This window comes from Lichtheimia ornata, assembly GCF_029851405.1.
Source record: "Lichtheimia ornata isolate CBS 291.66 chromosome Unknown scaffold00016, whole genome shotgun sequence".
Classification (NCBI taxonomy): domain Eukaryota; kingdom Fungi; phylum Mucoromycota; class Mucoromycetes; order Mucorales; family Lichtheimiaceae; genus Lichtheimia; species Lichtheimia ornata.
Window position 1 is genome coordinate 17,918 of NW_026695336.1, and position 25,434 is coordinate 43,351.

At 44.2% G+C, this 25,434-nt stretch overlaps 10 protein-coding genes across 10 annotated transcripts; 5 read left to right on the forward strand and 5 right to left on the reverse strand.

Moving 5' to 3' along the window:
- Window positions 1-87: 87 nt before the first annotated feature.
- Window positions 88-504, forward strand: O0I10_004337 (uncharacterized protein; the record flags this gene model as incomplete). The annotated part of the gene is made up of 1 exon (XM_058484396.1): window positions 88-504. The coding sequence occupies one exon, from the start codon at window positions 88-90 to the stop codon at window positions 502-504; it is 417 nt and encodes a 138-aa protein (XP_058344657.1).
- A 318-nt stretch (window positions 505-822) lies between these two features.
- O0I10_004338 (uncharacterized protein) lies at window positions 823-1,554 on the reverse strand (the record flags this gene model as incomplete). Its single annotated transcript, XM_058484397.1, has 4 exons — window positions 823-932; window positions 1,000-1,208; window positions 1,316-1,407; window positions 1,468-1,554. 4 exons carry the CDS (start codon window positions 1,552-1,554, stop codon window positions 823-825), a joined length of 498 nt encoding a protein of 165 aa, XP_058344658.1.
- Window positions 1,555-1,761: 207 nt separating this feature from the next.
- On the reverse strand, window positions 1,762-2,426 carry O0I10_004339 (uncharacterized protein; the record flags this gene model as incomplete). Its single annotated transcript, XM_058484398.1, has 2 exons — window positions 1,762-2,266; window positions 2,335-2,426. 2 exons carry the CDS (start codon window positions 2,424-2,426, stop codon window positions 1,762-1,764), a joined length of 597 nt encoding a protein of 198 aa, XP_058344659.1.
- Window positions 2,427-3,446: 1,020 nt separating this feature from the next.
- O0I10_004340 (uncharacterized protein) lies at window positions 3,447-5,762 on the forward strand (the record flags this gene model as incomplete). The annotated part of the gene is made up of 10 exons (XM_058484399.1): window positions 3,447-3,726; window positions 3,780-4,137; window positions 4,195-4,300; window positions 4,382-4,490; window positions 4,552-4,592; window positions 4,646-4,703; window positions 4,766-4,887; window positions 4,952-5,333; window positions 5,390-5,567; window positions 5,639-5,762. 10 exons carry the CDS (start codon window positions 3,447-3,449, stop codon window positions 5,760-5,762), a joined length of 1,758 nt encoding a protein of 585 aa, XP_058344660.1.
- Window positions 5,763-6,059: 297 nt separating this feature from the next.
- Window positions 6,060-9,108, reverse strand: O0I10_004341 (uncharacterized protein; the record flags this gene model as incomplete). Its single annotated transcript, XM_058484400.1, has 4 exons — window positions 6,060-7,184; window positions 7,251-7,895; window positions 8,228-8,688; window positions 8,802-9,108. The coding sequence occupies 4 exons, from the start codon at window positions 9,106-9,108 to the stop codon at window positions 6,060-6,062; spliced, it is 2,538 nt and encodes an 845-aa protein (XP_058344661.1).
- Window positions 9,109-10,766: 1,658 nt separating this feature from the next.
- O0I10_004342 (alanine-tRNA ligase) lies at window positions 10,767-14,437 on the forward strand (the record flags this gene model as incomplete). Its single annotated transcript, XM_058484401.1, has 16 exons — window positions 10,767-10,965; window positions 11,029-11,287; window positions 11,361-11,664; window positions 11,736-11,819; window positions 11,875-11,969; window positions 12,027-12,103; window positions 12,159-12,458; window positions 12,520-12,606; window positions 12,670-12,992; window positions 13,063-13,189; window positions 13,255-13,385; window positions 13,454-13,537; window positions 13,601-13,700; window positions 13,759-13,853; window positions 13,919-14,236; window positions 14,300-14,437. The coding sequence occupies 16 exons, from the start codon at window positions 10,767-10,769 to the stop codon at window positions 14,435-14,437; spliced, it is 2,721 nt and encodes a 906-aa protein (XP_058344662.1).
- A 483-nt stretch (window positions 14,438-14,920) lies between these two features.
- On the reverse strand, window positions 14,921-15,640 carry O0I10_004343 (uncharacterized protein; the record flags this gene model as incomplete). Its single annotated transcript, XM_058484402.1, has 1 exon — window positions 14,921-15,640. One exon carries the CDS (start codon window positions 15,638-15,640, stop codon window positions 14,921-14,923), a length of 720 nt encoding a protein of 239 aa, XP_058344663.1.
- Window positions 15,641-17,531: 1,891 nt separating this feature from the next.
- Window positions 17,532-18,846, forward strand: O0I10_004344 (uncharacterized protein; the record flags this gene model as incomplete). The annotated part of the gene is made up of 8 exons (XM_058484403.1): window positions 17,532-17,577; window positions 17,636-17,722; window positions 17,793-17,851; window positions 17,908-17,935; window positions 18,013-18,041; window positions 18,117-18,447; window positions 18,532-18,588; window positions 18,656-18,846. The coding sequence occupies 8 exons, from the start codon at window positions 17,532-17,534 to the stop codon at window positions 18,844-18,846; spliced, it is 828 nt and encodes a 275-aa protein (XP_058344664.1).
- A 1,301-nt stretch (window positions 18,847-20,147) lies between these two features.
- On the forward strand, window positions 20,148-23,873 carry O0I10_004345 (uncharacterized protein; the record flags this gene model as incomplete). Its single annotated transcript, XM_058484404.1, has 6 exons — window positions 20,148-20,166; window positions 20,253-20,328; window positions 20,395-21,478; window positions 21,591-21,734; window positions 21,796-23,707; window positions 23,782-23,873. 6 exons carry the CDS (start codon window positions 20,148-20,150, stop codon window positions 23,871-23,873), a joined length of 3,327 nt encoding a protein of 1,108 aa, XP_058344665.1.
- Window positions 23,874-24,237: 364 nt separating this feature from the next.
- O0I10_004346 (uncharacterized protein) lies at window positions 24,238-24,792 on the reverse strand (the record flags this gene model as incomplete). Its single annotated transcript, XM_058484405.1, has 1 exon — window positions 24,238-24,792. The coding sequence occupies one exon, from the start codon at window positions 24,790-24,792 to the stop codon at window positions 24,238-24,240; it is 555 nt and encodes a 184-aa protein (XP_058344666.1).
- Window positions 24,793-25,434: the final 642 nt, after the last annotated feature.

Genomic DNA, 25,434 nt, shown 5'->3' on the forward strand with positions numbered 1-25,434 from the left:
GTGCATCGCACACATCGTGATTATTCTATACCTTTTCTTCTTTCTCTTTTACTTTTATCTATTATCCTCCTACTCCTCCTCCTCCTGATGCCATCCATCATTTCGACTCTTGGTTACATCTTAATTGCTCCCTTCATTACGGTCTTTTTGACGATTCTCGGTGCCCTGGCGGTTGTTACCAGTGCTATAACGTCTTCCTTTATATCCATCAAGCTGGCATTACTTGCTTGTGAGTTTGGGTTGGGCATTGCATTGACATCGATTCGACAATTTCTATCATGGCTATGGATCACACCACCACCAAAGAGGAATACGCTGCGGCGTAACTTACAGGGTCAACAACAGCCACATCCACCCCCTTCAACGTTAAAGCGAACCATGCGTCGGTCATCACCGCCAGCTGACATTTGCATCTCATTCAAAGCTCCAATCAAAAAGAAGTACTCGTTATCAGTGCCCAGTACGCCCGACATCACTTCACGACACTTTGAACTCAACATTTAAATGAACGATGATGTCGTCCTTGTTATTATAATCCCTTCTTACATCATAAGACGACACCCTATTACCCCACCAAAATGTCATTGCTTCTCTTAGCAAGGTCATAGATATCATTTATTGTTATTGAATGTACATAGATTTGCTTTAGATAAACGCATCTGAATGTTTTCCACCATGTATCATCTCCTTAATGCTACGTCCATCCGATGAGAAGGAACCACATATTCCCGATCCAACTATCACTCTGTGTCACCACCGCATGTTGTCATATAAAATTTGCCCTCCACTGATGATGATTCGTGTGGCCAAAATGTATTCCATTTATTCTTGTTGTTGATCTTCTACCGCTTTTTCCCATGGTTTTCGCCGAACCGGCATCTTCGGCTCACTCGGTGTGCCATCATTGAGCTTGTTGGGGATTTGTCGAATACCTTTTGATCATCATCCATACATGTCAATAGGGTATGTACATATCAAAAACATCCATATCCTTCCTACCTGGGACCTCTTTGCCAGACTCAATCATTTCCACCAGTTCCTGAAAGGTAAATTTGGGCGGTTTGTCTTCATCATCGTTTTCCTCCTTGGTATCCTTCTCATTGTTCTCGTCTGTTTGTTGTTGTTGAATCTCTTCCTTTGGTGATGTGTCGTCGTCGCCTTGAGATTTCCACTTTTGATATCCTTCAAAGTCGAAAGCTTGGATGAATCTACCATGAACAGTTGAGAAGACATATACATACATACATATCATAGCATCCATCTCCCCGGCTCAATCTCGGTCGATATGATCCCTCCAACCAACACCACTACTTACTTGTTGTAATAAAACCATTTAGCTCGCTCTAGTGTTTGCTCTCGTGTCTCAGGATTGGCATCGGCTTGCTTCAAAATGGATGACATGCCGCTCTTTGTTGAACCTCATGAGTCAAATGCAAGCTTGCTGCTTATTATCTTTTTGCCCCTTACCTGAAACTGCTGGTCACTGTCAAAGTCATATTTTGTGAACGCTTCGTAAACGGTAGCGTCGTTGGACACTTCGGACGATGCTGACATTATGGGTGGAAGACGATAGTGCGGAAAGAGAGATGCATGTGACAAATTGGGAATTCGGTTTGTAAGTGCGATATCATGCTGGGAAATGAGCTACGGTGTTGAATTAGGCAAGGAACGCGTCAAGTAGCAAATAGGCTATACACAAGATGAATAAAAGGAATCATTATGAAGCATACTCAAAGGATGCGTTGTTTATTACTGCATGATTTACTGAGCAGGAGGATGGTGGGGTGGTGGATGATGAGGTGGTGGATGGTGGGGAGGAGGGTGATGAGGTGGTGGATGATGAGGAGGAGGATGGTGAGGTGGTGGATGATGAGGAGGAGGATGGTGAGGTGGTGGATGATGGGGTGGTGGGTGATGAGGAGGGGGATGGTGAGGTGGTGGGTGATGTTGTTCTTGGTCAACGTCTCGGCGATCATGATGATGGCCCCAACCACCGCCATGATGGTCGTCGTCATCGTCATCATGACCCTTTCCACCATGATGCCAGTCGTCGTCGTCATCATCATCGTCATGGCCTTTTCCTCCATGGTGATGACCTCCTTTGCCGTGATTCCATCCGCCATGATGATGACCTCCTTTACCATGATCCCATCCACCACCGTGATGATGGCCCCAACCACCATGACGACCACCATGCTTATCAACATCGTCAGCTGCGGTATAAGAAACAGCCTTGTCAGCAGCAGCCTTGTCCTTGGATTGAACGCTATATAGAAATGTTGTATGTATTAGAAAATGAAAAACATCAATCACATGATGATGCTTGATCATTACCTGGCAGCATTTGCAGCTTCAACGTTGGGTGTTGCAAATGTGGAAGTGGCAGCAAAGCCAAATGTCAAGAGGAGAGCAAGAGAGAGCTTCATGTTTGTAGTAGTAGTTTGTAGTACTTGATGATCTTGTCGAATTGATTTGCAAATCGGTGCAATGATCCGTTCTTTATATCTTCGAGAACAAAGTTAGAGACAACATGGGATCAGGATGAAACGTATGGGATCGTCTAACGGAAATAATAGTCATAGACAATCCTTCCTCCTGCACATCTATTGATTTTTTCATGTTTGAGATTGACATCGTACATCAACGGTGAGTTATTACGTTATGATTGCTCATCCACCGCGGCGATACTGATCATTGTTATCATTCCCAGTCAAAAGCATGTGCTTGCAACAGCGTGTGAAGTCTGCTAAATAGGTGCCTCGGTGCTTATTACTGCAAGCGGGAAAAAATCGCGCGTCGTTTTGGATCATGATCTCATTACTTGGTAATACTATATGGACAACATTATCATTTCACCGTAGGTGCAACAAGCCCAATGGATGGGTTGACTTTTTTGCATAAACAAAGCACTCATTGTTATGGTGATACACCCTCCCACCCATATACATGCGATCCCGATTAGCCTTTTTCCTCTATGGGGTATCCTGTAAATGGTCCGCGTGTAAATTTATGGTAGCGACAGCAGCGGGTTTTGCTCATAGTGTTTGTTGTTGTATGTCATTACACCATCAGGCTGAAGCAGCACATCCCTTGTGTTTGATTCACATTCCTAAATGACAGCCAATTAGGGGATGCGCTATACTACCTGCATGAGCTGTAACGAAGAAAATCTCCTTGCTCAATCATTCGTTGGTAGGCAAAAGGAAAGGACTTGTTGCTGGGTCGTTGTCGTTTGTGATTGTGTCGCACTTCCAATTGGTTACCAGGACCCACGAGCCTAAATTATGGGATGCGTTACACGAGTCCCTTTTCTGATTCTTTATTTGAGTGGCTAAAGAGAGAGCGGTGTGCCACATACATTCACACACACACGCACACATACGCATTGGCTATTTCCTTTCACCCCTTTTTTTCCCTTTCCCCTTTTCCTTCTTTTCTTTCTTTTCATGATCTTGCTCAGCAGCGTACCTTACCGATGGCGATACATTATTGGATTTGTCATCTTTTCGCTTGTCGTTTTGCAGTCATGGTTTATCACTCACCCACACCATCCACCGGGCCACAATGAGTTATCCGTACCAACAAACGACGACCAAACACCACCTATGCCATCAAACGGGTTCGCTTCAAAATTGCCAACCATTCAACACCCGAATGTTATGACCGAACCTGATCCACGTCGTGAAGCCATTGTGGATGCTTTCAGGCACGCATGGGCTGGTTACAGTGAGTTTTTCTTATATCGGTATTCAAGGATTGAAGCCAACATGGATCTATAGAGGAGTACGCTTGGACACACGATGAACTTAAACCTGTGAGCAAAAGTTTTAAAGACCCATTTGGTGGGTGGGGTGCCTCTTTGGTGGATGGACTCAGCACTTTGCTTGTCATGGGCCTGGAAGATGAATTCCGCGAAGCATTACCAGAATTAGAAAAGATCGAGTTTCATGCATTTGATGGCAAAGTGAGCGTCTTTGAATCCATCATTCGGTATTTGGGTGGGTTGCTTAGTGCCTATGAACTTTCAAATGAGCAATACCCCATCTTGCTTGAAAAGGCAGATGAACTTGGTCAAGCCCTGTTACCAGCTTTTGATACCCCAAGCGGATTACCAACCCATGAATGGAACCCTGCAAGGTAATAGGGTAAATACTATGATTTTGCTTTTGTAACCATCCTTGGGTATACCTATAGAGGAAAGGCACCCAGCAATACAACCTTGATTGCTGAAGTGGGTACTGTTCAACTTGAGTTTTTCACATTGTCACGGCACACCGGGAAGAAAATTTATGCAGAAAAGGTGAGTGACATATGGACCAGGGATAAGCGTTGTTACAAATGCAGCTGCTTTGATCAAGACATTTGACCGATACACACATAGGCACAAGCTATTGTGAATTTCCTCGAGAATGCAGGATACGAACATGGAATCTATGTGCCTGGTCTTTATCCAAGTGGCATGCAAACAACCAAGGGTAGATTTACCGATGGTAAGTTGTAGTAGTTGGCGTAGGTGGTATGATGCTGATGGCGCTGATGCATGTATCATAGCAACGTGTAGTTTTGGTGCCATGGGTGATAGCGCATACGAGGTACGCTAATTAGCCCACGTTTGCCTATGCATCGACTCACCCATTATCTTTAGTACTTTCTCAAGGAGCACATTTTGACGGATGGCGCCATGCCACAGTACGCACGTTTATGTACACAAATGACTTTTTCATATCCTTTCTCAGCCAAAAAGACTAACCATTGAATGCTATAGATACCCAATCCATCGATAGCATGAAGCGATACATGCTACGTCAATTACCTGGTACCCGATTTTTATTCCTTCCTCCCTATGATACAAGGACTGACACACTTAAAAAGCACATGGATCATTTGGTAGGTGGGGGAAATGGGGGATGTAAAGAGAACCACATGGGGTGACCTTTTTCTATGTATGTAGACATGCTTTGCTCCTGGTATGCTGGCCATGGGAGCCAAGGTATTGGATCGTCCTGAGGATATGACCATTGCAAAAGGATTGCTCGAGATGTGCGTATACATGTATCGAAGCACATCCACAGGCTTATGTCCTGAGAATTGGGTAGCAGATGATACCGAGCCCTATAATCCTTTGACCTACACCTTGTCTCGCGATGAAATCATCAATGCACATGATTGGTGGTACAATGCCAACGCAAACACCCCACCTGCAAGAGCTGTGCAACCTATAGGCGCATCTACGGGTGAACCACCTTCATTGCTTAGCAGCAAATTGCCATCCGCTCCATTGCCTCGGCCTAATGGATTGCGTGTGAATGACAAGCGCTATTTGCTTCGACCCGGTAAGACATACGGAATGGATGAGAGATAAAATGGCATGCTCATGGTGCCACCCTAGAGACGCTTGAAAGCTTGTATATGCTGTATCGCATTACGGGTGATCCAATTTACCAAGAATATGGTTGGGAAATCTTCCAGGCTATTGAAAAGTATTGCAAGACTGAGGCTGGTTATGCATCTATTATCAACGTCGAGATGGCGAGACGTGGCACCAATCAACTTGATTCTATGGAAAGGTAAGGTGGTGGTGGTGGTGGTAACCGGGTTGCCATAGCAACAAGAGGCGCTCATCATGCGTGTATCTTAGTTTCTTGTTTGCCGAGACCCTCAAGTACTTGTACCTCTTGTTCAGCCCTGGCAACGTGATTTCATTAGATGAGTATGTCTTTAACACTGAAGCACATCCGCTGGTTCGAAGAAAGTGGATTTAGAGAGCTTTTATTTTTTTACCACCTGGGCATCTTGAAAATTGCTTTTCCTTTGTCAATTATTATACATACAATGCGACAAGAAAACAAAAAGGAAGTATGGATGTATACGAGAGAGTGTGTGTGTGTGAGAGTGTGTATATGTGTGTGTGCATTTTGAATGTAAAACAAAAAAAGAATCGGTATGAGTGTGTGTGAGGTGGGGGAGTGTGTGTGTGTGTGTATATATGTAAGTATGAGGGGTTATTTTGTTTTTTGAAATAGATGAGGGGTGGGTGGGGTGGGGGAAAACAATGAATATCAAAAGAGCTGATCTAATAGACAATCCGTTGTCAAAGGAGCAAAGCCCATGTCATCATCCTCATGCTCCAATTTGACGGTGGCCTCTGTTGTATAGCTTTGAGGATCCATGAACGATGAAAGAATAGTATCGCTGCCAACTTGCTCAAGGTATTTCTTCAATACGTCGTCAGGTTGACCAAAGAGAGAAAGATCATTGCCGTCAACGGAAGGTGGATAAGCAAGGGTCCATTCTGTTGTAGTAGGACCATGGCGTGGCGAGCTTTGGTTTGATGGATTGCTACTGCTGCTACCTGTACTGCAGCTCTCGACACTTAATTGGCAGCTCATATCATCTTGTCCAATATCCACGGTTGCACATGGCGTTTTCAAGTGGGAAGTTGAAGTTGTAGTAGTAGTTGTAGAAGAGGCAGCAGCCGAAGCAGCAGCAGCAGCGGCAGCAGCAGCCATTGCCACTGACATGGCATCGTTATCACTTTGGCCTTGACATAACATTAAATCACCACGTGATGCTGGCAACATTAGATCGTTGAGTGTGAAATCTTGCATTTCAGCAGTAGAGGATGGTAACAACAAGGTTGAGGAAGAGGATGGTGGTGGTGGTGGTGCAGCAGCAGCAGCAGGTTGTTGTTCCATATCGGGAAGGGTGGTAATAACATCATCTTCACCAGCAAAGAAAGGAGAATCGGCAGCTTCCGCAGGTGGTGAGAAACAATCACGAAAATCAAGTGACGCCGTGGTGCCACTATAAATGGATTCTTGATCATCTTGTTTTGGTTGCTGTGGTGATGATTCAGATAATCGACGACGTTTTGAACATGACGATGAGGATGGTATTGATGATGTGACACCACCATCACTGCAGGTAGCATCTTGTGCTGCTAGTTGCTGTTGTTGAGCAGCAAGTGTCTCAGCAGTCAATTTGAGAGGTTGCTGTTGTTGTTGTTGTGATGACTCGGAGTTGCTGCAATCATGTGAACGTGGAGGTGGAGCAAAAGGAGCGGGTGGCATACGTGAGGCGTATTTACGTGGTCTGAGATGGGGTGCAAACTTGATACGGTAAATATCCAACACGCGTTGCAGCAAACTCTTTCGATTGGCAAGTTGTCGTGGATTTAGCCATGCCTTGTAAAATAGAACATTAGTCTTTCTTATAACCAATATGACCACTTTTTGCACACACACACTTACCAATTTCCAGCCCAGCTCATTACACTTTGCTTCATCCAGTTGGCGTTGGGTGACTGATTGGGCGTTGCCGGTGATATTGATAGCACGAGGAAACACACAATTGTTCTTGCGAAAGGCCATATCAATCACTTCTAGTGGCACTGTCTCAATGTTGATTCGAATACGGCACTTGCTACCTTGTGGCCCATCATCAATTGAAATCGTCTTTGGCATATTCCTTTGTTGTTGTTGTTGTTGTTGTTGTTGAGCTGCCAAGACTGCAGCAGCAGCAGCAGCAGCCACTGCTTCATGTTGAGAGGGTGATATGGGTGCCAATGATTGCTTCAAAAGAAGATTGTCATCCTGCAAATGGGCGTTGTTGGTGGCGCTTCCTCCGCCAATCGACTCTTCGGGACTGCAATCACGATGCTTTCGTTTCCTCAAAGTACCATTCAAAAGCTTTTCTTGACGAGCTACTCGACGTGATCGCATGCTTGGATAACGATTACGGTACGAGTCAACGGCACGTTGGATCAAACCTCGCTTACCAGCAATCTCATTGGCGTTCAAGTAAGCAAGCTTCCAGCCTAGCATGTTGCACTCGGTTTCGTACGCCCATCGATTTCCACGGTATGTTTCACGAGGCAGGTTGGCACGTGGATACACCTATACACAAGAATGCCGTGTCTTAGTATGACATACGCCCAAATCAAAAAGAGAGAGAGAGCGAGATGGGGGAGAGTTGATAGAGAAGAAGAAAAAGAAGAATAAAGAAGAACCAAGGAATCCAATGTAAACCATGCCCATAAAAACCCACGAATGTATACACATACACGAAAAAGCAATATCAAACCATAATATATAGATCACACGCACTCCCTGTCATATCCTTTTGCGCCCAAAGAAGGATGACACATAGCAGCAGCAAGAGTAGGAAGATGAAAAAATGGTGGATGGTGGTGGTAATGGTGGATGGTGATGCATGAAGCATTACTCACGCAGTTATCGCGTTTGAACTTGTCGTCAAGCTGTTGAATGTCAACCTTGTCCAGATCAGTGCGAATGCAATAACGTCGTAGGATTCGATGATGCGAATACACAAAGCTGACCCACTCGACACCATCGCGTATTTCAGTCACTGGTTCATGATGATGATGTTGTTGTTGTTGTTGACTACCACCGGATCCATCCTCCTTGTTATTACTACTACCATCATTCGTATTGTTATCCACAGCAGATATCGCGTCTGCAAGGGCTTTGGCAACTTGATTGGCAGCGCGTGCCCATTCGTCCTGGGGGGCAGCAGGTGGCGATGGTGGCAATGGCACGTCTGATGGCGGCATGGCTGCTGTTGCTGGTGGTGATGGTGGCGATGAGGTGGTGGTAGTGGTAGTAGTAGTAGTAGTGCTGGTTGGTGGTGTAGTGGCAGGAGTATTGATAGCAGCAGTGGTGTGAATGTCTGTGAAACGATGGATGTTAAAGAAAAAGAAAAGAGAGATAATAGTATAATTTAGTCGTGTTTTATCTCAAACGTATGTACACAATAACACGCCCTATCATCCAATGCATTACCTTCACTGAGATGTTTCTTCTCTCGGATCTTGTTGAGTGTTTGTTCAATCACATTCAATTGCTCAGTGGTCAATGCTTCCAACAAACTTTCAGCTTTGGCTGTCGGATGCAAAAGATCATTTACGCATAGTTGAGGATTGCTATTGGATGATGACGATGATGATGTTGCTATGTTACTGAGTGATAGAGAGCCGTTGTTGTTGTTGTTGTTGCTGCAGGTAGCTGCGAGGGTAGCTGCAACGATGGCTGCAGCTGCAGCTGATATTGATGTGCCATTGTTGGTGGTGGTGGTGGTCTTGTCATCCATGATTGATAGAGAAGGGTGGTGATATTGTGAAGAGTGGGGTGGTATGGAGAATAAAACAAGACGCGCTTCAGCCCGTAAAGATCTTGTATGGATGCCAAAGAAAAAGAGAAAAAGAGATACGCGGTGGAGAAAGGACGGAAAGAAGAAGCCAAGCTGACCTTTTTCGTAGATTACAAAAAGAAAAAAAATGGAGTCGGTCGATTTTGCGGAGAAGAAAGCACGATGCGTTCTTCAAACAAATGCGTTTTGCAAGCTTTATTTTCTTGGGTTCTTCTTGTTTGGTTGTGGGGTAGGCTTCTCTAGTTTACTTTTTCATCCCCTGAACCTCGATTCGGATACACTGGATTCCAACATGAAGATTGACTCTAATATAGCAAGGGGTTTCTCTACGAATGATGCCCATAGGTCGCATAATGAACAAAGGGGTGGTGGGGGAGAGGGGGGCCATGGCCAGCGGATAAAGCACCACCCACCACCCATTCACTCACTCACACACACACGACACACACAACTCGAGAATGTCAACCAACTACGCTTGTCTTTTGGGAACTTCCGATTCCCTCGTCGTTTCCGTGAATGATCATCATTATTCCTTTTACGCGCGTGTTCATCACGCTGTCGTTCATCTTGTGACCTATGCGTGCTAAATGATTATGACCAATGTATGGCATGTGGTTTATCGAATAGACAAGCACATGCCAGGATCGGTGGCTGAAAATTAGCTAATGGACCACCATCCCATCGGAACTTTGGATCCCACAAAAGGATCGTCGTTTCGCAAAATCACAATGGCTTGTCTCACTTTAAAAAAAATGTGCTTGATGGTCCATTATCTACCTTTGCTAGAAACAAATGCAACATGAAAATGAATGAACTAGAGCCAACTACCTTAAGGAAAAAGAATGGGATCATTGTATTGAATGCATGAATCCATTGTACTATAACCCATGCAATAAGCTCATTGTCTTTTTCTACGCGGCCTTATGGGCCCGGGTAACATGATATTTGAAACAGCCACCATACACTATTATTCACCATTATCATCTCTATGCCAGAAAAGAAGAGCCAACCCAAACCCAGACTTGTCCGCTTCTGTAATGATTAATGATGAATAAAAAAGTTTTTCCCTCAATCTTCCTCCCTCCTCTCCTTTGGTATATTACAAAAGATAAGGGAAAAAAGAAAGATGACTTTACTCTTTTACTCCGCATAGATGCTTACAGAACAAAAAAAAATTACGTGCTTAAAGACAAGGTTGACTCTGTACGACTCGCATTTGCTATCGGTAAATTGCAAGTTTCCACAAACTGCAGTTGCGCATGAACCGGGAGAATGATTGCAAACAGTCCACATCGGCTATATATTCATCTGATTGCAGGTTCCGAGAACTGCCAAAACCATCTATCCCACTATTACTACTACTCCCTTGACCTTGTTTCCTTATCTTGCATTGAATGGTCATGGTACTCTTGCATTGGCATATTGTACATCCTCCATGTCTACTATAAACCTTAATAGTGAAAATGATTTGAGTGTGGACATTGTACGTGCTATGTGTCACTGGCCCAGAAAAATCAGTCGGAAGACTCGGCGGCCGAAGCGGCCTCTAGCACACTTCTTTTGTTGACAGTCCACCACCACTCCATAATCCGCTCGACATGTACAAAGTCAGGGTGCTACAAACAGCAGCGCAATGGCACCACCGATTTGTTCTTCAACAACGCTTCATTAAGCAATTGACATCGGCCGAGTTACGAGTTCAATTTGTCGACTACTTTGAGAAACAGGGACATACGCGTGTCAAAAGTGCGAGTCTCATTCCTCACAATGATAAGAGTTTACTCTTCACTAATGCTGGTACGCCAACCAATACGCGCATGGGGTATGGGAATGTTAACAAAGGGCCTTGTTGTTGAATAGGCATGGTGCCTTTCAAGGAGTACTTCATGAAACCCGACACTGCACCTTTCAAGACAGCTACCAGTATTCAAAAGTGTATGCGTGCCGGTGGCAAACACAATGATCTGGATAATGTCGGCTATACTCCACGTCATCATACTTTTTTTGAAATGCTTGGCAACTTTTCATTTGGTGGATACAGCAAAAAAGAAGCTATTCAGCTCGCATGGCGATTCTTGTTGGAGGAATTGGAACTACCTTTAGCACGACTACGAGTAACGTGAGTGAAAAGTGGTTTGAGAGAGAAAGAAAAAGGGTCAAGGATTAAATGATGATGATGATGATCGCTATAGTGTGCTGGAGAATGACGAGGAAGGATATCAGCTATGGAAAGCCATGGGATTACCTGATGACAAGATCGTACGGTGTGGCATGGAAGATAACTTTTGGTCAATGGGTGATGGCGAAGGTCCATGTGGTCCGTGCACTGAAATCTTTTGGGATACCCAAGACAAATCCCTGGATGATCCATGGCTTGAAATATGGAATCTTGTCTTTATGGAGAATTATCGTACAGCAGATGGTCAAATCACAAAGTTGCCAAGTCCTTGCATTGATACGGGTATGGGTCTTGAACGTGTGGCTTCGGTTCTTCAGGTAACAATGATGGTGATGATGGTGTTGTTGATGTATCCAATAACTCACACGCATCCCCCCATCTTTCACAGGGAAAAGCAAACAACTTTCAAGTGGATCAATTTCAACATTTGATTTCAGGCATCCGGAGTGTACTTGAAAAGAGGAATGCAGTGGTAAGATCAAATGCGAACGTGTTTCATGTGATTCTTAGGTTGACGTTTTTCTCAGGTACCATCATCAGAAGACCCAAATGCCCATGAGAAAATCATTGCGGATCATTTTCGTGCCATGTGCTTTCTTATCAGTGATGGTGTCATTCCCAGGTAAGTTTGCTTGTATGCATCTACATGAGCACGCCTATTGATCCCAACCCTTCAAAGCAATATCGGCCGAGGCTATGTTTTGCGACGTATCATTCGAAGAGCGCTACGATCAGCACAACAATTAGGGATCAATGGTAAGTACTTTAATGAGAATGCTCACACAGGCTAATTTGTATTCGGATATCATAGAACCCTTCCTCACAGACTTGTACCCACACTTGTTGGATGGATACAAAGATGGCATGTACCCTGAATTGAGCAGCCGCGCAGCATCTATTTGCAACGTCATTGCCAACGAAGAAGCAACCTTTCTCAAGACGTTGAACCGTGGCCTTTCACTCTTGAACAATGTATTTGAACAACCCGATCTGCAACAATCAAAAGTGATCCCACCCCAAGTTGCTTTTCAACTTTACGACACATACGGCTTTCCTTTTGATCTGACATTGATCATTGCACGTGAGCGTGGTTGGACTGTGGATATGCAAGGTAAAAGATTACTCGAAAGGAAAGAAGGGAAAAGGTAACTGATGGAGGGTTGTTTCATCAGCTGTGGAAGCACTTCAAGAAAAGCAAAAGGCACTTGGACGTGAATCATGGAAAGCGGATGATCTCGCTGACAAGTCGAGACTTGCAGGTAAAAAGGATGATGATGGTAGACGATGGGAGGAATAACTAATAGAAAGACATCCACACATAGAATGGAGAAATCAAGCCATCTTGCCTCAGTTTACCGGTTATGATCATGCTCTTCTTCACCAAGAATCACAAATTGTGGCAGCAGAGACGATTCACAAAGGGAAAAAGACCGAATTAGTGGTGGCGATTGATCCATGTCCATTCTATGGTCTTGGTGGTGGTCAAGTCCCAGATACTGGTTTTCTCACTCTTGCCAATGGCAGCCAATGGAAAGTGACAGATGTCTTTCAACCTTATGAAGGTGGTATTGCATTGAAATTGGCTTCACCCAAGGGACCCAAGGAAATGCAAAAACAATTGGAGGAGGATCAAGAGTTTTTGCAGGTTTGTAATTGATTGTTTATCTCTCTCTCTCTCCTTTTTTAATTACTCACTCACAAATGCATTGTTGCAGATCGGCAATTTGGTACGAACCGAGATTGATGTGGATAAACGTCAAGGAGCCGAGGTGCATCACACCGCTACTCATTTATTGAATGCTGGTTTACGTGCTATCCTCAAGACTGATATTGTGCAAGCAGGTTGGTATTCTTTATCGCGCTCATAAAAGGATACATGTTGATTGTTGATTGTGGTGGTGGTACAGGATCAACGGTGGAACCAAAGAAGCTTCGATTTGATTTTACCTATGGCAAGCCATTGTCGAATGATCAACTTTTGAAAGTAGAAGAATGGATCAATGAGGCAGCATTGTCTGGTGGTGAAACAAATGTGCAGGTACGAAAAAAAAGGAGAAAGAGATCCTTGGTCGGTATTGAAATTTAACTGACATCCCTCCTTGATAGCATATGAAATTAAATGAGGCCGTGGACTCTGGTGCCATTGCAGCATTCTCTGAAAAGTATGGCGATGTCGTGCGCGTAGTGGAGGTAAGATTGATACCATTAGGAATGGAGTGTATAGGGTTCTTAGATGATGGTCGTATTATTTAGGTTCCTGGAGTGACCAAAGAATTATGCGGTGGTACCCATGTTGACAATATCCGGAAGCTCTATCCATTCAAGATTCTCAATGAGACCTCGGTTGCTGCCGGTAAGTTGTTGTAGTTGGCTCACACATGCTACATACTAACACACGTGGTATATAATAGGCACACGTCGAATTGAAGCAGTTGCAGGATTGTCATGCATGGAATGGTATCGTCAATCGTTTATGCCGGTACCTGACCTTTTGAAAATGCTACGGGTAAACAAATAGTAAAGGATGGCTTGTTGATAAATATTTATTGGTGTATTGTATTTTTGGTATAGGCAAACAACACCAACGATGCTGTGACCAAGTTGGATAAGCTAATGCAGCAAACGCGTGAGACACAAAAGCGCTTGGAACTCATGACCGAGAAATTGGCTACTGCTGGTGAAAAGATTGTACACCCTGTGGAAGGCATTTACAACAACATCCCTGTACGCGTTCATCTCATCGACCCAGATCTTGATGCTCTATTTATGCAAAAGCGTGCCAATGTTCTCAAGGAATCTCAGCCTGAATATGCTCATCTCTTGGTCAATAAGAATACCATCGTTGTTGCCTTGAATACATCTCAAGTCCAAGATCACACTGCCAACTCGGTAAGAATCAAATCATACGTACATGGAATACCTACATGGATACTTACTCTTTTAAAAAAACAGATCCTGCGTCATATCCTCAAGCATGTCAAAGGAGGAGGAGGTGGACAAAAGGAATTTGCTCAAGGTCGTCTTGCAGAAGCCATTTTGGATGAAGAAACCATAAAGACACGATTACTACCTGCTCTCAAGGCACAATGAGTCCCCCATGGCACCATAGAAGAAAAAAGTATTTAGATCCAACTACTTTGTAATATACCTGGTTTAGCATCATTCATGTGTATATATACCTATTACTACTGTTGTTGCTCAATTTATCAGGGTGATGTGTATGCTGCTATGTATGTATGAGACATAATCCAATTGCATAAACATTCAGGAACGACACGTGTATGTATGTATGCGTTGAATACGAGGCTAGCTCGGCATTGAATGTATTCCGAAAATTATGGTACATTGACACAAGCTACAATATGCAATGCTTGAAATGGGTGTGTGTATACGTATTTACAATGCCAAACAAAATGTGGATGCTGGGGGAGGGGAGAAGGGTATGCTGCGATGGTGTTGTAGTAATAGTAGTAGTAGTAGTTGAAGGAGGAAATGAATCAGGGGGGAAGATGCGGATGATGATGATGGTGTATGTGCATGTTGTGCGAAAAAGAGATACAAGGGATGGGATGTTCAAACAGCAGCAGCATAGCCTTGCAGCCGAGGTGTTAATGCTAAAAGCTCTGATGAAGCCTCGTATGATGATGAACACTGATTAAGGTATGATAGTACATCCTGTGCCAGTTTGGTCATGGTTGCCTCTTCTTCTTCCTCAACGTCGTCATTGTCAGCTACGACTTGACCACAAATGGTCTCTTGCATCATCCGTGGCTCTTGTTGAGGCTTTCGAATCCTGCGTCTTGAAGGTCCCATTTGTATCCTTTTAGCGTAGCCAGCTTGTTCATGTTCATGCCACAAAGATGCTACTGGAGGTTGTGTGTGACGATCCACAAGGTCATTGAGACAAGGGATGTCATCAAGCAAACAGAGCTGAGACACACCACCACGGGTGGTGGAGGAATGAGCCAATGGTGGCGATAAGGAGAAGGAGAAGTAGGAGGAGGAACGCACGAGCACCAATACAGCCAACTGCACATTGATGTGCATCCAAAGAGTGAAAAGTAATGCTGCAAAGTGGTCGTCATTGTGATGGTGTATCGATGATGGTGATGATAAGGTAGTACTGCTTGCAGTGGAAACCGAGGATGTTGTTGAAGACGAAGACACGGATGGGACAACAACTGTGGGTTTTGGAGGTGGTGGGAGTGGTGGTTTTACATCATGATTGACCATTTTTTCAAATGAACGGGCCATGGCGGCCACAGAGATATGATATGGAAAACGCGGTGACATTGTTTTGTAAAGGAATGGAAAGAGTGTATGGGAGTAGTGGTAGTAGTGTGAAGAGTGAGAGAGAGAGAAAAAGAAAAAAAAAGTGTCGTATGGGATGAAGAAACGAGGGGTAGCACTCTTTATATTTGGATTCGACAAACTGGGATAGCAGCTTGTTTCCCACCCCCCCCACATTTCTGTCCTATCTCCTTCTCCCGATAGTAGAGCACACACCCCTAGCTCTTTATTCTTTTTAGGATCGACGATCCCCATGCTGCAATACTAGTGGCAATCAACCACTCGTTTGTATGTGCGTCGTTGCTTCTTTTTAGTGTTTTTTCTACTGCGCTTGGCATCATTATGACCCCATTGTTGTAATGGGTAGTATCCCATATCATGAACTGATCATTCCTCGGAATAGCCTTTCCGTTGTGTTTCTTTCACATCCATAGAGATGAAGATGACGATCCCCAAAAAAAAATATCGCCACTTGGCGGTTCCAGGTCTCGTGCTCTTGAATGTGCAACACAGGAGTTATAGTAGCAGTAAACGACAAACAGTAGCACTGATGAGGAGGAGGAGGAAAAACAAGGCTAGAAGATGGGAGTGGTGTTGCTGGATGCCAACTACTGCACATTCTCAATAAAAAGTTAGGGAGAGCATGTTTTTTTATTGGGGGTGGTTGAAAGAGAGAGAAGGAGACCTATGTAGATGATCCATGTAGAGCAGCAGCAGCAAGCCTGCTTTTGGTTGTTGGCTGTCAATACTGTCATATCTTGCCACAATCAATCCAAAGACGACAATGTAATTTGTGCGGGGGATTGCTACTACTATTACAACACCATCTCATTTTGCCGTGGATCCATTGTATTACTTGGTCAATAAATGAACCCTTTAGCCATTGTTACACGCTAATAAAATTGCGCACTTGCCACCATTCACTATCATGCAACAAAATATGTACGTATTTCAAACACGCCAGGTCTCGAGTACGTTGGTGTTTACGTTCATCGCTTACACGTGTTGGTAGTAAGGGGGGGGTTTACGAATTGACTTGTCCACAAAAGACCTCCTCCTCTTTCAATGCTATCATACATGTTGATAAGTATAGGATCATTTTTTATATTGTTGGGTTTCCTTCTTCTTGGTGTCCCAGCTTGTTGTACAAGCCGTCGATGGATCCATTGTGTGACATCGATTGCAATCGAGAGAGGGGTGGTCTATTCTTGTCACATCCTGGGGACACACTCCGGGTGTGCACCCGAGCTGCTGTATGTGTGTATGTGCAATCCTGGGACACAAAAGAGATCTCATTAACGTGCATGCTTTCAATGTCAACAAATGCGTACGATGTGGATCTCACTTACTCACTCTCTCTCCTTGAAGAATGTACATGTGGCAATGATACCATCATCCTTTTTTTAGGCTTGTTAGTAAAGCGATGATGGTATTCATTAACAAAGTATGTAGATAGCACTTATGCAATATAGGATGAACGAATGAGACACGTCACTCAGCAGCGGTCTCTCGTTTATGCCGCATCCCATTTTCATTGTCAGGGGAACTTCGTTATTAGATAACAACGCGCTCCTCAAGCAAGCCCTGTCATGCGTCATGATGCTTCCTCTTTTATTCATTGTGATGAGATCAACACACCTTGTCTCTGCTATACTAAAAGTTGGCTTATTGAAAAAGAGAGAGCATCATGCCCTTGAGAATCTTTCTGACAAAAATTACAAAACAGCACATGTGACCTTACTAACCCAGGATCCCATTGGGTATGACTAAAGCTTTATCTATGCAACTTTCATCTACAGCTCGATATGTGTAACAACCTACAGTGCTAGCTATTGATTTGGTGGCGTATCGCACATCGTGTCTCTCTATCTCGCCTTTAATTTCTTTCTGTCTAATGGCTCCAGTCGTCTTGGTAACAGGTTGCACTACCGGTGGCATTGGTACGCTGTTCGTTGCTCCATTGGGTTCATTGCTAGTGGCTAATCTCTCTTGCACCAGGCCACGGACTCTGTAAACAATTTGCTGCCAAGGGATGTCGCGTCTACGCTACTGCTCGAAAAGTGGAAAACATGACAGGTCTTGAAGGTACATGAAGCTCAATGAATGTGCATTGCGAATGACACGAATGGCTGATATTGGTTGCTTGCTGGATCAGGCTGTGAACTCATCGCACTCGACGTGAACGATCCCGCGTCCGTGAATGCAGCAGTAGAGGTATGTTTCAGCATGGAGGTGCTTTGATCCCATATATTGATATGCGTCTACAATAGGGCGTGATTACCAAAGAAGGACACATTGGTAAGCAGGGGGGAGGGAAAGGAACCAAAAACTTGGATGAGAAGAAGATGATGATGACCCATTATTCCCTTTAAAAGATATCCTTGTCAATAATGCTGGTGCTCCTGTAAGTATGATGTGGATCATGTGTGTATGTGTGTGTGGTGTGCATAAGGGATTGACCACAGGGATTTGTATTTAGGCTATTGGACCTCTCATGGAGATTGATCTGGATGTGGCCCGCAGATGCGTAGAAACCAACGTGTTCGGTACCTTGGCCATGTGTCGTGCGGTGGGAAAGCATATGGCAGAGCGTGGATCTGGCAAGATTGCCAATGTGGGATCGGTGGTTGGCTATTGTTCCACTCCTTGGGCTGGCATCTATTCCTTGTCCAAAGCGGCCGTTCATTCCATGACAGATGCTTTGCGACTTGAGTTGGAGCCTTTTGGTGTTCAAGTGGTGCTTGTGGCTCCTGGATCTATCAAATCTAATTTCGGTCATGCAGCAACTGGCACCGTCAGTATTCCAGAAGGTAAGGAAGAAGGGACTCTTTGTGACGTTGGGCCAACAATAGGATTCATATTCATCATCACTTTTTTTCTTTCTACCTACATAGATACCATGTACAAGTCGGTGATCAAGCACATCTATGCACGCGCAACCATGTCTCAAGGCAAGTTATCTATATCATTCATCACATGAAGATCAGGCAGGTTAACATTTCAATCTTGTTTTTTTAGGTCCGGGTGCAACACCCACGGATGACTTTGCTGCCAAGGTAGCTGGCAAACTATTGGGATCACCACCTCGTTACATTACCTATGGAGCCAAATCATTCGCATTCCTCTTGTTTTATTACTTGCCATTCTTTGTCAAGGACTTTGTACTCAAGAGAATGCTTGGTGTGAATGAACTCAAGCGTGTGAAATAATCCTATCATGATTGATCAGTGGATGTTACCCAGGTCAAGTCACCTTTAGTGTACGGCGAGAATAATGTTGTATATCGTTCACATTCTATAAAGAGGAATTACAATCTGCCCGAATCGATTGTTTGGTATTGTCTATCTATCTCACTTGAGCAAATGACGCAGTGAATAAGCTTCTTTTGTAAGACAGCTCCTCCATGTGTATATCAGGTGGTGGCATAAATTGCAGGATTATACCACCAGCCGAGATAAAAGAGTGGTCTGAAACAACATTTATCAATGGGGAGGTAGTTACATAATCCTGCTACGTTGTGGTTTTACATGACTTTTTGTACCAATGATGGCCATACTTTCTTGTTTGATGGGGGGATGATCTGACATAACACCAGGGTTTTATTGGGGGGGGGGAGAAAAGAGGGACATGGATTGACGGAGAAAAGAGATTTTTTTTCTGTGCATAAGTTACAAGAGGAGCCACATAAGTAGTTTGCTGCTATTGCTTAGCATGATGATGATGATGATGCATAGAGAGAGACATAAGTAGGTACTTGCATATATGCACAAATCAACCCACACTAGAATGATGGGTTTACATCCAATGATAAAAGAGACACGTTGCTCCTGAAATGGGGGAGTGATGGATGCCGAGAATGAAAATGAAACCACGGCACTTGAAGAGATGGTTTGACTCGGTTGGTTCACGTCCTTGTGTAAAAAAGTTGCCCTGTTTCCAATTCCAATTGCCATCAAAGGTAATTGGTGTATTCCGCGGAACCAGCTCAGGCACATAACCTACATGTTGCTTCTTCCGCTCCGGTGTACTGATAATGCTGCTCCTCACACTCACACATACAATCCCTACGTCATTCGCTGCTTTGATTTCCACTTGATTTAGTAAAGTGCGATATGAAATGTGATAATGGCAAAGAAACATTGGAACCCGTTTACAAGGCATGAAGGCAATAAACATGAAAAAAAAAATCGAATGTACTGAAAAAGAAACTAAGCACAAGGTTTCAATGGATGATGATCGTGGTAGTGGAGTGAGGCAAATGGGTTGAATGGATGGTGTGGATTTGGGGGACACCTGTTATGAGTTGCCTGTCTGACCTTTTTTTTTTCTTTTTCCCTTCTCTATACCAAGAAAGGGTCCCTTTTTCCTCTCTTTTTTTTACTCTACCACCTACACTACTACTTGTACTGTCATCTCATAACTATTACAGGTACTTGTTCATTCCCTTTCCACATTGTTCAATTGACTCACGCGACCATTGAATCCAGTCCTGCCGCGTTCAACACATTCAATGCAAAGCGTGATCAAAGGTTAGATGCTGCAGACGCACTGACAGCCGAGAGAGAGAGGGAATACCACTTGGCAACATACATGGTTGTTGACACCAAACACCTAGTAGAGAATTCACCTTCCAATATACGCGAGTCATCCAACGACAAGAACAACAGCTTACTTGAGCTACCAATGACACAGTGAGTGTGTGATATATAGCAAGCCATCAACAAGGGGATCATGATGTAACCTGTTTATATGATTAGGGATAGTCGAGATGCGGTGAATGATGATCTTGTGCTTGGAGCCGACAGCTTGATTCGACTTAGGGAGCACCACGAGGATGATTGGCATCACCGATCCCGAGAGAGCAATAGCAACAGCAGCAGCACAAGACATCCACAAGAATCATTACACAGCTACCGCTTTGCATCATCCAATAGCAGCACCACTCGCACTGATATTGCCGACTTGCGTAGAAGTCTTATGAATCGCTCCAGAAACTTCATTCGACAATCGAGATCATCCTCTTGGAAGACGACCGATACATTGCCAGCTCATTATGATCCAGCCACGATGATGATGATGGAAGACATTGGACGTACAAAGACAAAGAGTGTGGGTCATAGCCCCGTCGCCTACTTTAGTATGGAACATTATCGCACCAGCAGCAGCAGTCGGCGTCGGCAACACACGAATCCGATGGCAGATATCATAGAAGGCAAATCCTCGAGACCAGCATCGCCTGTGACACCAGATGATGGCGATCTTGTAGCAGAAAAGTTCAAAAGTCTCAAAGTGAATGAAACCACCACCACAACAACAACGACACGACCCTCCTCTTGTTCTCCACCACCGCCTCTCAATATCATCACACCCGATGACAACAATAACAACAACGACAATACGACGTCGACGACTACTACCGAACGATTTTCAAGAACATCCACAGCATCTTATTCATCTTCATGTTGTTCTTCATCATCTTTATCAGATGATCCAAGGAATGATGGTGGTACATTATCTCCACGGCATCAACAAAGACATCCATCATCGTGTGCTGCGATATTCCCCCACCCAGTGTTGCATAACACATCACGTTTTCTTCCTCAAAATCAAGCTATTCTCACAACGTATGATGACTGGCGTGTTATATTATCAAACGACATTGCAGCATTGGTTTTGGTGGGTGCTTCCGGAAGTTGTCGTAGCTTGGTGGGTCGATCGGTTGTTGAGTTTATTGAGCCATCCTATCGATCTCGTTTCCTTGATATGGTCAGCAAAAGGAAACAAGAATTAAGTCATCTTGAAGACAGCTCTGGCGGAATGGTACTTGTTTGCGGCAACGTGGTATGTACACGTGTTACACATTACACCCATACACGCTCTCTCTTTTTGTACATCACACACACACACACTCACCCCAAATATTTTCCTTTTTTTCTTTCTCCCCTCTTTTTAGCTTCCTATTGTAAAGCAGGACGGCACCAAATCCGCGGCATCTTTGTGGCTCAAAGAAAAACGGAACGACGCCGGTTCACCGGTCTACATCTGGATCTTTGAAGAAGTCTTTGAAACCGTCACACATCTTTCCATTGATATGGAGGTAGGTTATTCATTCATTCATCCTATATACAGGGGGAATCAAGGTTAATAACGTTTAATAGGGTACTATACGTTATGTTGATGATACAGTGCATGAATTGTACGGCTATGAACCAGGCGAATTGATTGGGCAATCGGTTGATATGATAATTCCATCACTGGCGCAAAGTCCATATGCCAACCGGGTCGAGCATATCAACCATTTGCGTTTCTTTGGAAGTCGAACCAAGTTGGGTGCCCATTTTCCCATCGTCGCCAAGGTGCATACAGTGTCTAGATCCGATGCCAGTGACCAGCGGCAACAGCAACAGGTCCCGTGTTTTACGCTTCGCATCACTTCCATACCAATGATTGCAGGTCTTGTGACTATTCATCGCGACGGCACTATTGAGGGATGCAATGCCGAATTTGCAAAGTACATGTTTGGATTATCGCAGGATGCATTTGTGACCGGAAAGAAACAAGGCATCGCCGACGTGCTTCCACAAATACCTACTTTGCTTCAATGCTTGCAACGTGATGATCTTTTACAGCACGGCATTATCATCAACAGCCTTATTTGTCGCAAATTGGTAGCCGACATGGAAACCACACCAAGATTTCTTTCACCTATGCAAGGATCCAATAGCCGCAAATTGACAGAGACACCCAATGGTCAATCATTGCCTATTCTATTCGCCGTTCATCGTGACAAGACACCATTTGAAGTACAACTACAACTCAAGTTAATGGAAGGCACGGATGATATTTGTGCGCTGTGGATTACTTTTGATCGTGATGCAACCTTTGCACGATTTGGTCATGTTATTCGAGCTACCAATCCACCATTGGAAATTAAACAACAAGATGGCCTTGGTCTTCCTACTGCAAAACGACCTCCTGCCGACAAGACAACGACGTCGTCTTCATCCGATGATCAACATTATCCTCCTAGCACAGCCTCGAGTGCAATTAGCACGAGCATCAACGACAAATCAGATCATTCTTGTTCAAAACACGATGATTCGACACCCTTGAATCCTCGTTCACAAGAAGAAAATGATCGACCAGCACCACGCATCATCACCAGCTTTTCACGGCCGACGTTTGCATCCACTGTGAATAACAATGATAATGGCAGCAACAACAATGTACCTTCATCACCCATTTCACCTTGCACCATTGGGACGCCTGTGAATGGAACACGACAACGATCGGGTAGCTTATTCCAAACATACGCATCATCATCATCATCATCGTCATCGGGACCTGAATACTCTGCACAAACCAATGCCACAACGATTGACGATTACACCATCATTGAGAATCTTGGACAAGGAGCCTATGGGCTTGTCAAGTTGGCTGTACGTAAGGATGATCCTGAAGAACGCAAGGTGGTGATCAAGTATGTGATCAAGTCGCGAATCCTTGTTGATTGTTGGACCAAGGATCGTAAGCTGGGTGTGATCCCCGTCGAAATTCATATCCTTCATACGTTACGCAAGATACCCCACGCCAATTGTAGTGACATGCTGGATTACTTTGAAGACGACGATCACTATTACATTGTGATGGGATTACATGGTGTCGGCATGGACCTTTTCGATTACATTGAGCTCAAGAATGGCATGGATGATATGGAGATTCGAAGCATTTTCAAGCAAATTGCTCTTGCCGTACGACATTTACACGATCACAAGATTGTTCATCGTGATATCAAGGATGAGAATGTCGTTCTTGACCAAAACGGTGGTGTACGACTTATTGATTTCGGCAGCGCTGCCTATCTCAAAGGCCGTCGTTACGATACATTTGTGGGTACACTCGATTATGCTGCCCCGGAGATCCTCGCTGGTCAAACCTACGAAGGACCTGCTCAAGATATTTGGGCACTTGGTATTCTTCTTTATACATTGGTGTACCGAGAAAACCCATTTTACGACATTGATGAGATCCTCAGCCATGAATTACGCATTCCATTTGTGCTATCAGAAGGTAAGCAAAGGATTTCTACTACTATGTCCCTCCTCCATCTCACTCACTCATTCTCTCTCTCTCTCGCTTTTTAGGCTCCTTGGATTTGATTCAAAAGATGCTTGATCGTAACGTGGAGAATCGTCTCAATATCCATCAAGTCTTGGAACATCCATGGCTCAATTGATCCCCGCCCCTCTCTCACACAAATCCGCTCTAAACAACATCTTCCCTCATATCGCACACACACACACACGCACAACTTGACGCTGGTCGTCCGGATTTGAAGAATGTACACTTTGCTCGCTCGCTCTTATCTCTCCTCCTTATTCCATCATATGCACACCCATCACACGCACACAACATTTGCTTTTTTCTTTTTTTCATTCCCCCCGTTGCTCTGTAGATTTTCACTTGCACAACATTCACTTTGCACACATTCATATTCCCATTCCTTTGTGTGTGTCTAGTGTCTACTGTATACATTTCAAATTACTTTTTTCTTTTTCAAACAATGATCTAATCACATATCTCTTCTACTATACATCGCTTTAAAAGCCTTTGCCAATACCGGTCTTATCAACAATGTTCTTGATGGGAGTACCTTCCTCTTCGCATAACTCGGGATGCACATAGAATAACATCTTTGGCTTTGCAGGTTTACCTGATGCGACGAGTTGAGCTTTGGCTTGTGAAGGATCTTGGACCATCAAGCTGGTGAATATCCGAGTAGCAGGGGCGAGTGCATTGACAGGGACAGTGGTGGTATGTTCCTTGGCCAGGAAGCTCAACGTATGCAACGTTACTTGATCAGGCGACGACTGCGTAATCTTGGTCACATAGGGCGACATGACCCATTGGATCAATCCTGTGGAAGCTGCACTGGTAGCAACGGCGGCACCGACAAGAGCTGTCTTTGCAATGAATGGCACAGGGACATCGATCAAGTAGACAAAGGGTGAAATGCCGACACCGAGACCAAGCGAGGTAATGGAGAACAGCTTTAACTTTTTGGCAACGTTGGCCATAGGGCCAGTATAAATAACCTCGGGTGCTTTTGAGGCTACAGTGCTGTTGAATCGTCGGGCAAGAGCTGATCGAAGCATGGTAAAAGTGACAACAGGGACGTCGGTAAAGAAGAACCGAAAATGATAAGGCAAGGCAAGGCACACTCACATACAAGATTGGCGCTCAGCCAATTTGCCTCAGGCTCAGGATCAAGCATAGTGGCAGTAGCATAGCAACCAATGAATGGTAATAAAACATTATCTTATGTACACAAGATCCAAAGCACTATTGACAAGAATATCTAATCACAAAGAATGGGAGGTGGTTTATACTACATATCGAATACAGCCTTTGTTCAAGACACAATGAATCAATCACACCCTTCCCCTTCCTCTCTTTTTCCTTATCATCTGCAATCCTGCATAAACCCTTCTACTCTACAACCTTTCATGTACCCAACAAGACGATATCCAACTCAGGGCAACGCAATGTCATATTCGCTAAAGTCACCTTTTAATAATCCAACATCATTCACGGGAGATAGATTGAGAGGTTCAACGGATTGCTTCAATGGTGGAGATACATCGATATGGAGAGATTCTATCCTTTGAGTGTGCATAGGACAAAGATGAATGGGTGAACCTGAGGTGACACTTGATGCGTCGTGGCGATCTCAAGACATGGAGTTGGATGACAATGGTTGACAGGTTGCACAGTGGATGTTCATTGTAGCTGCAATG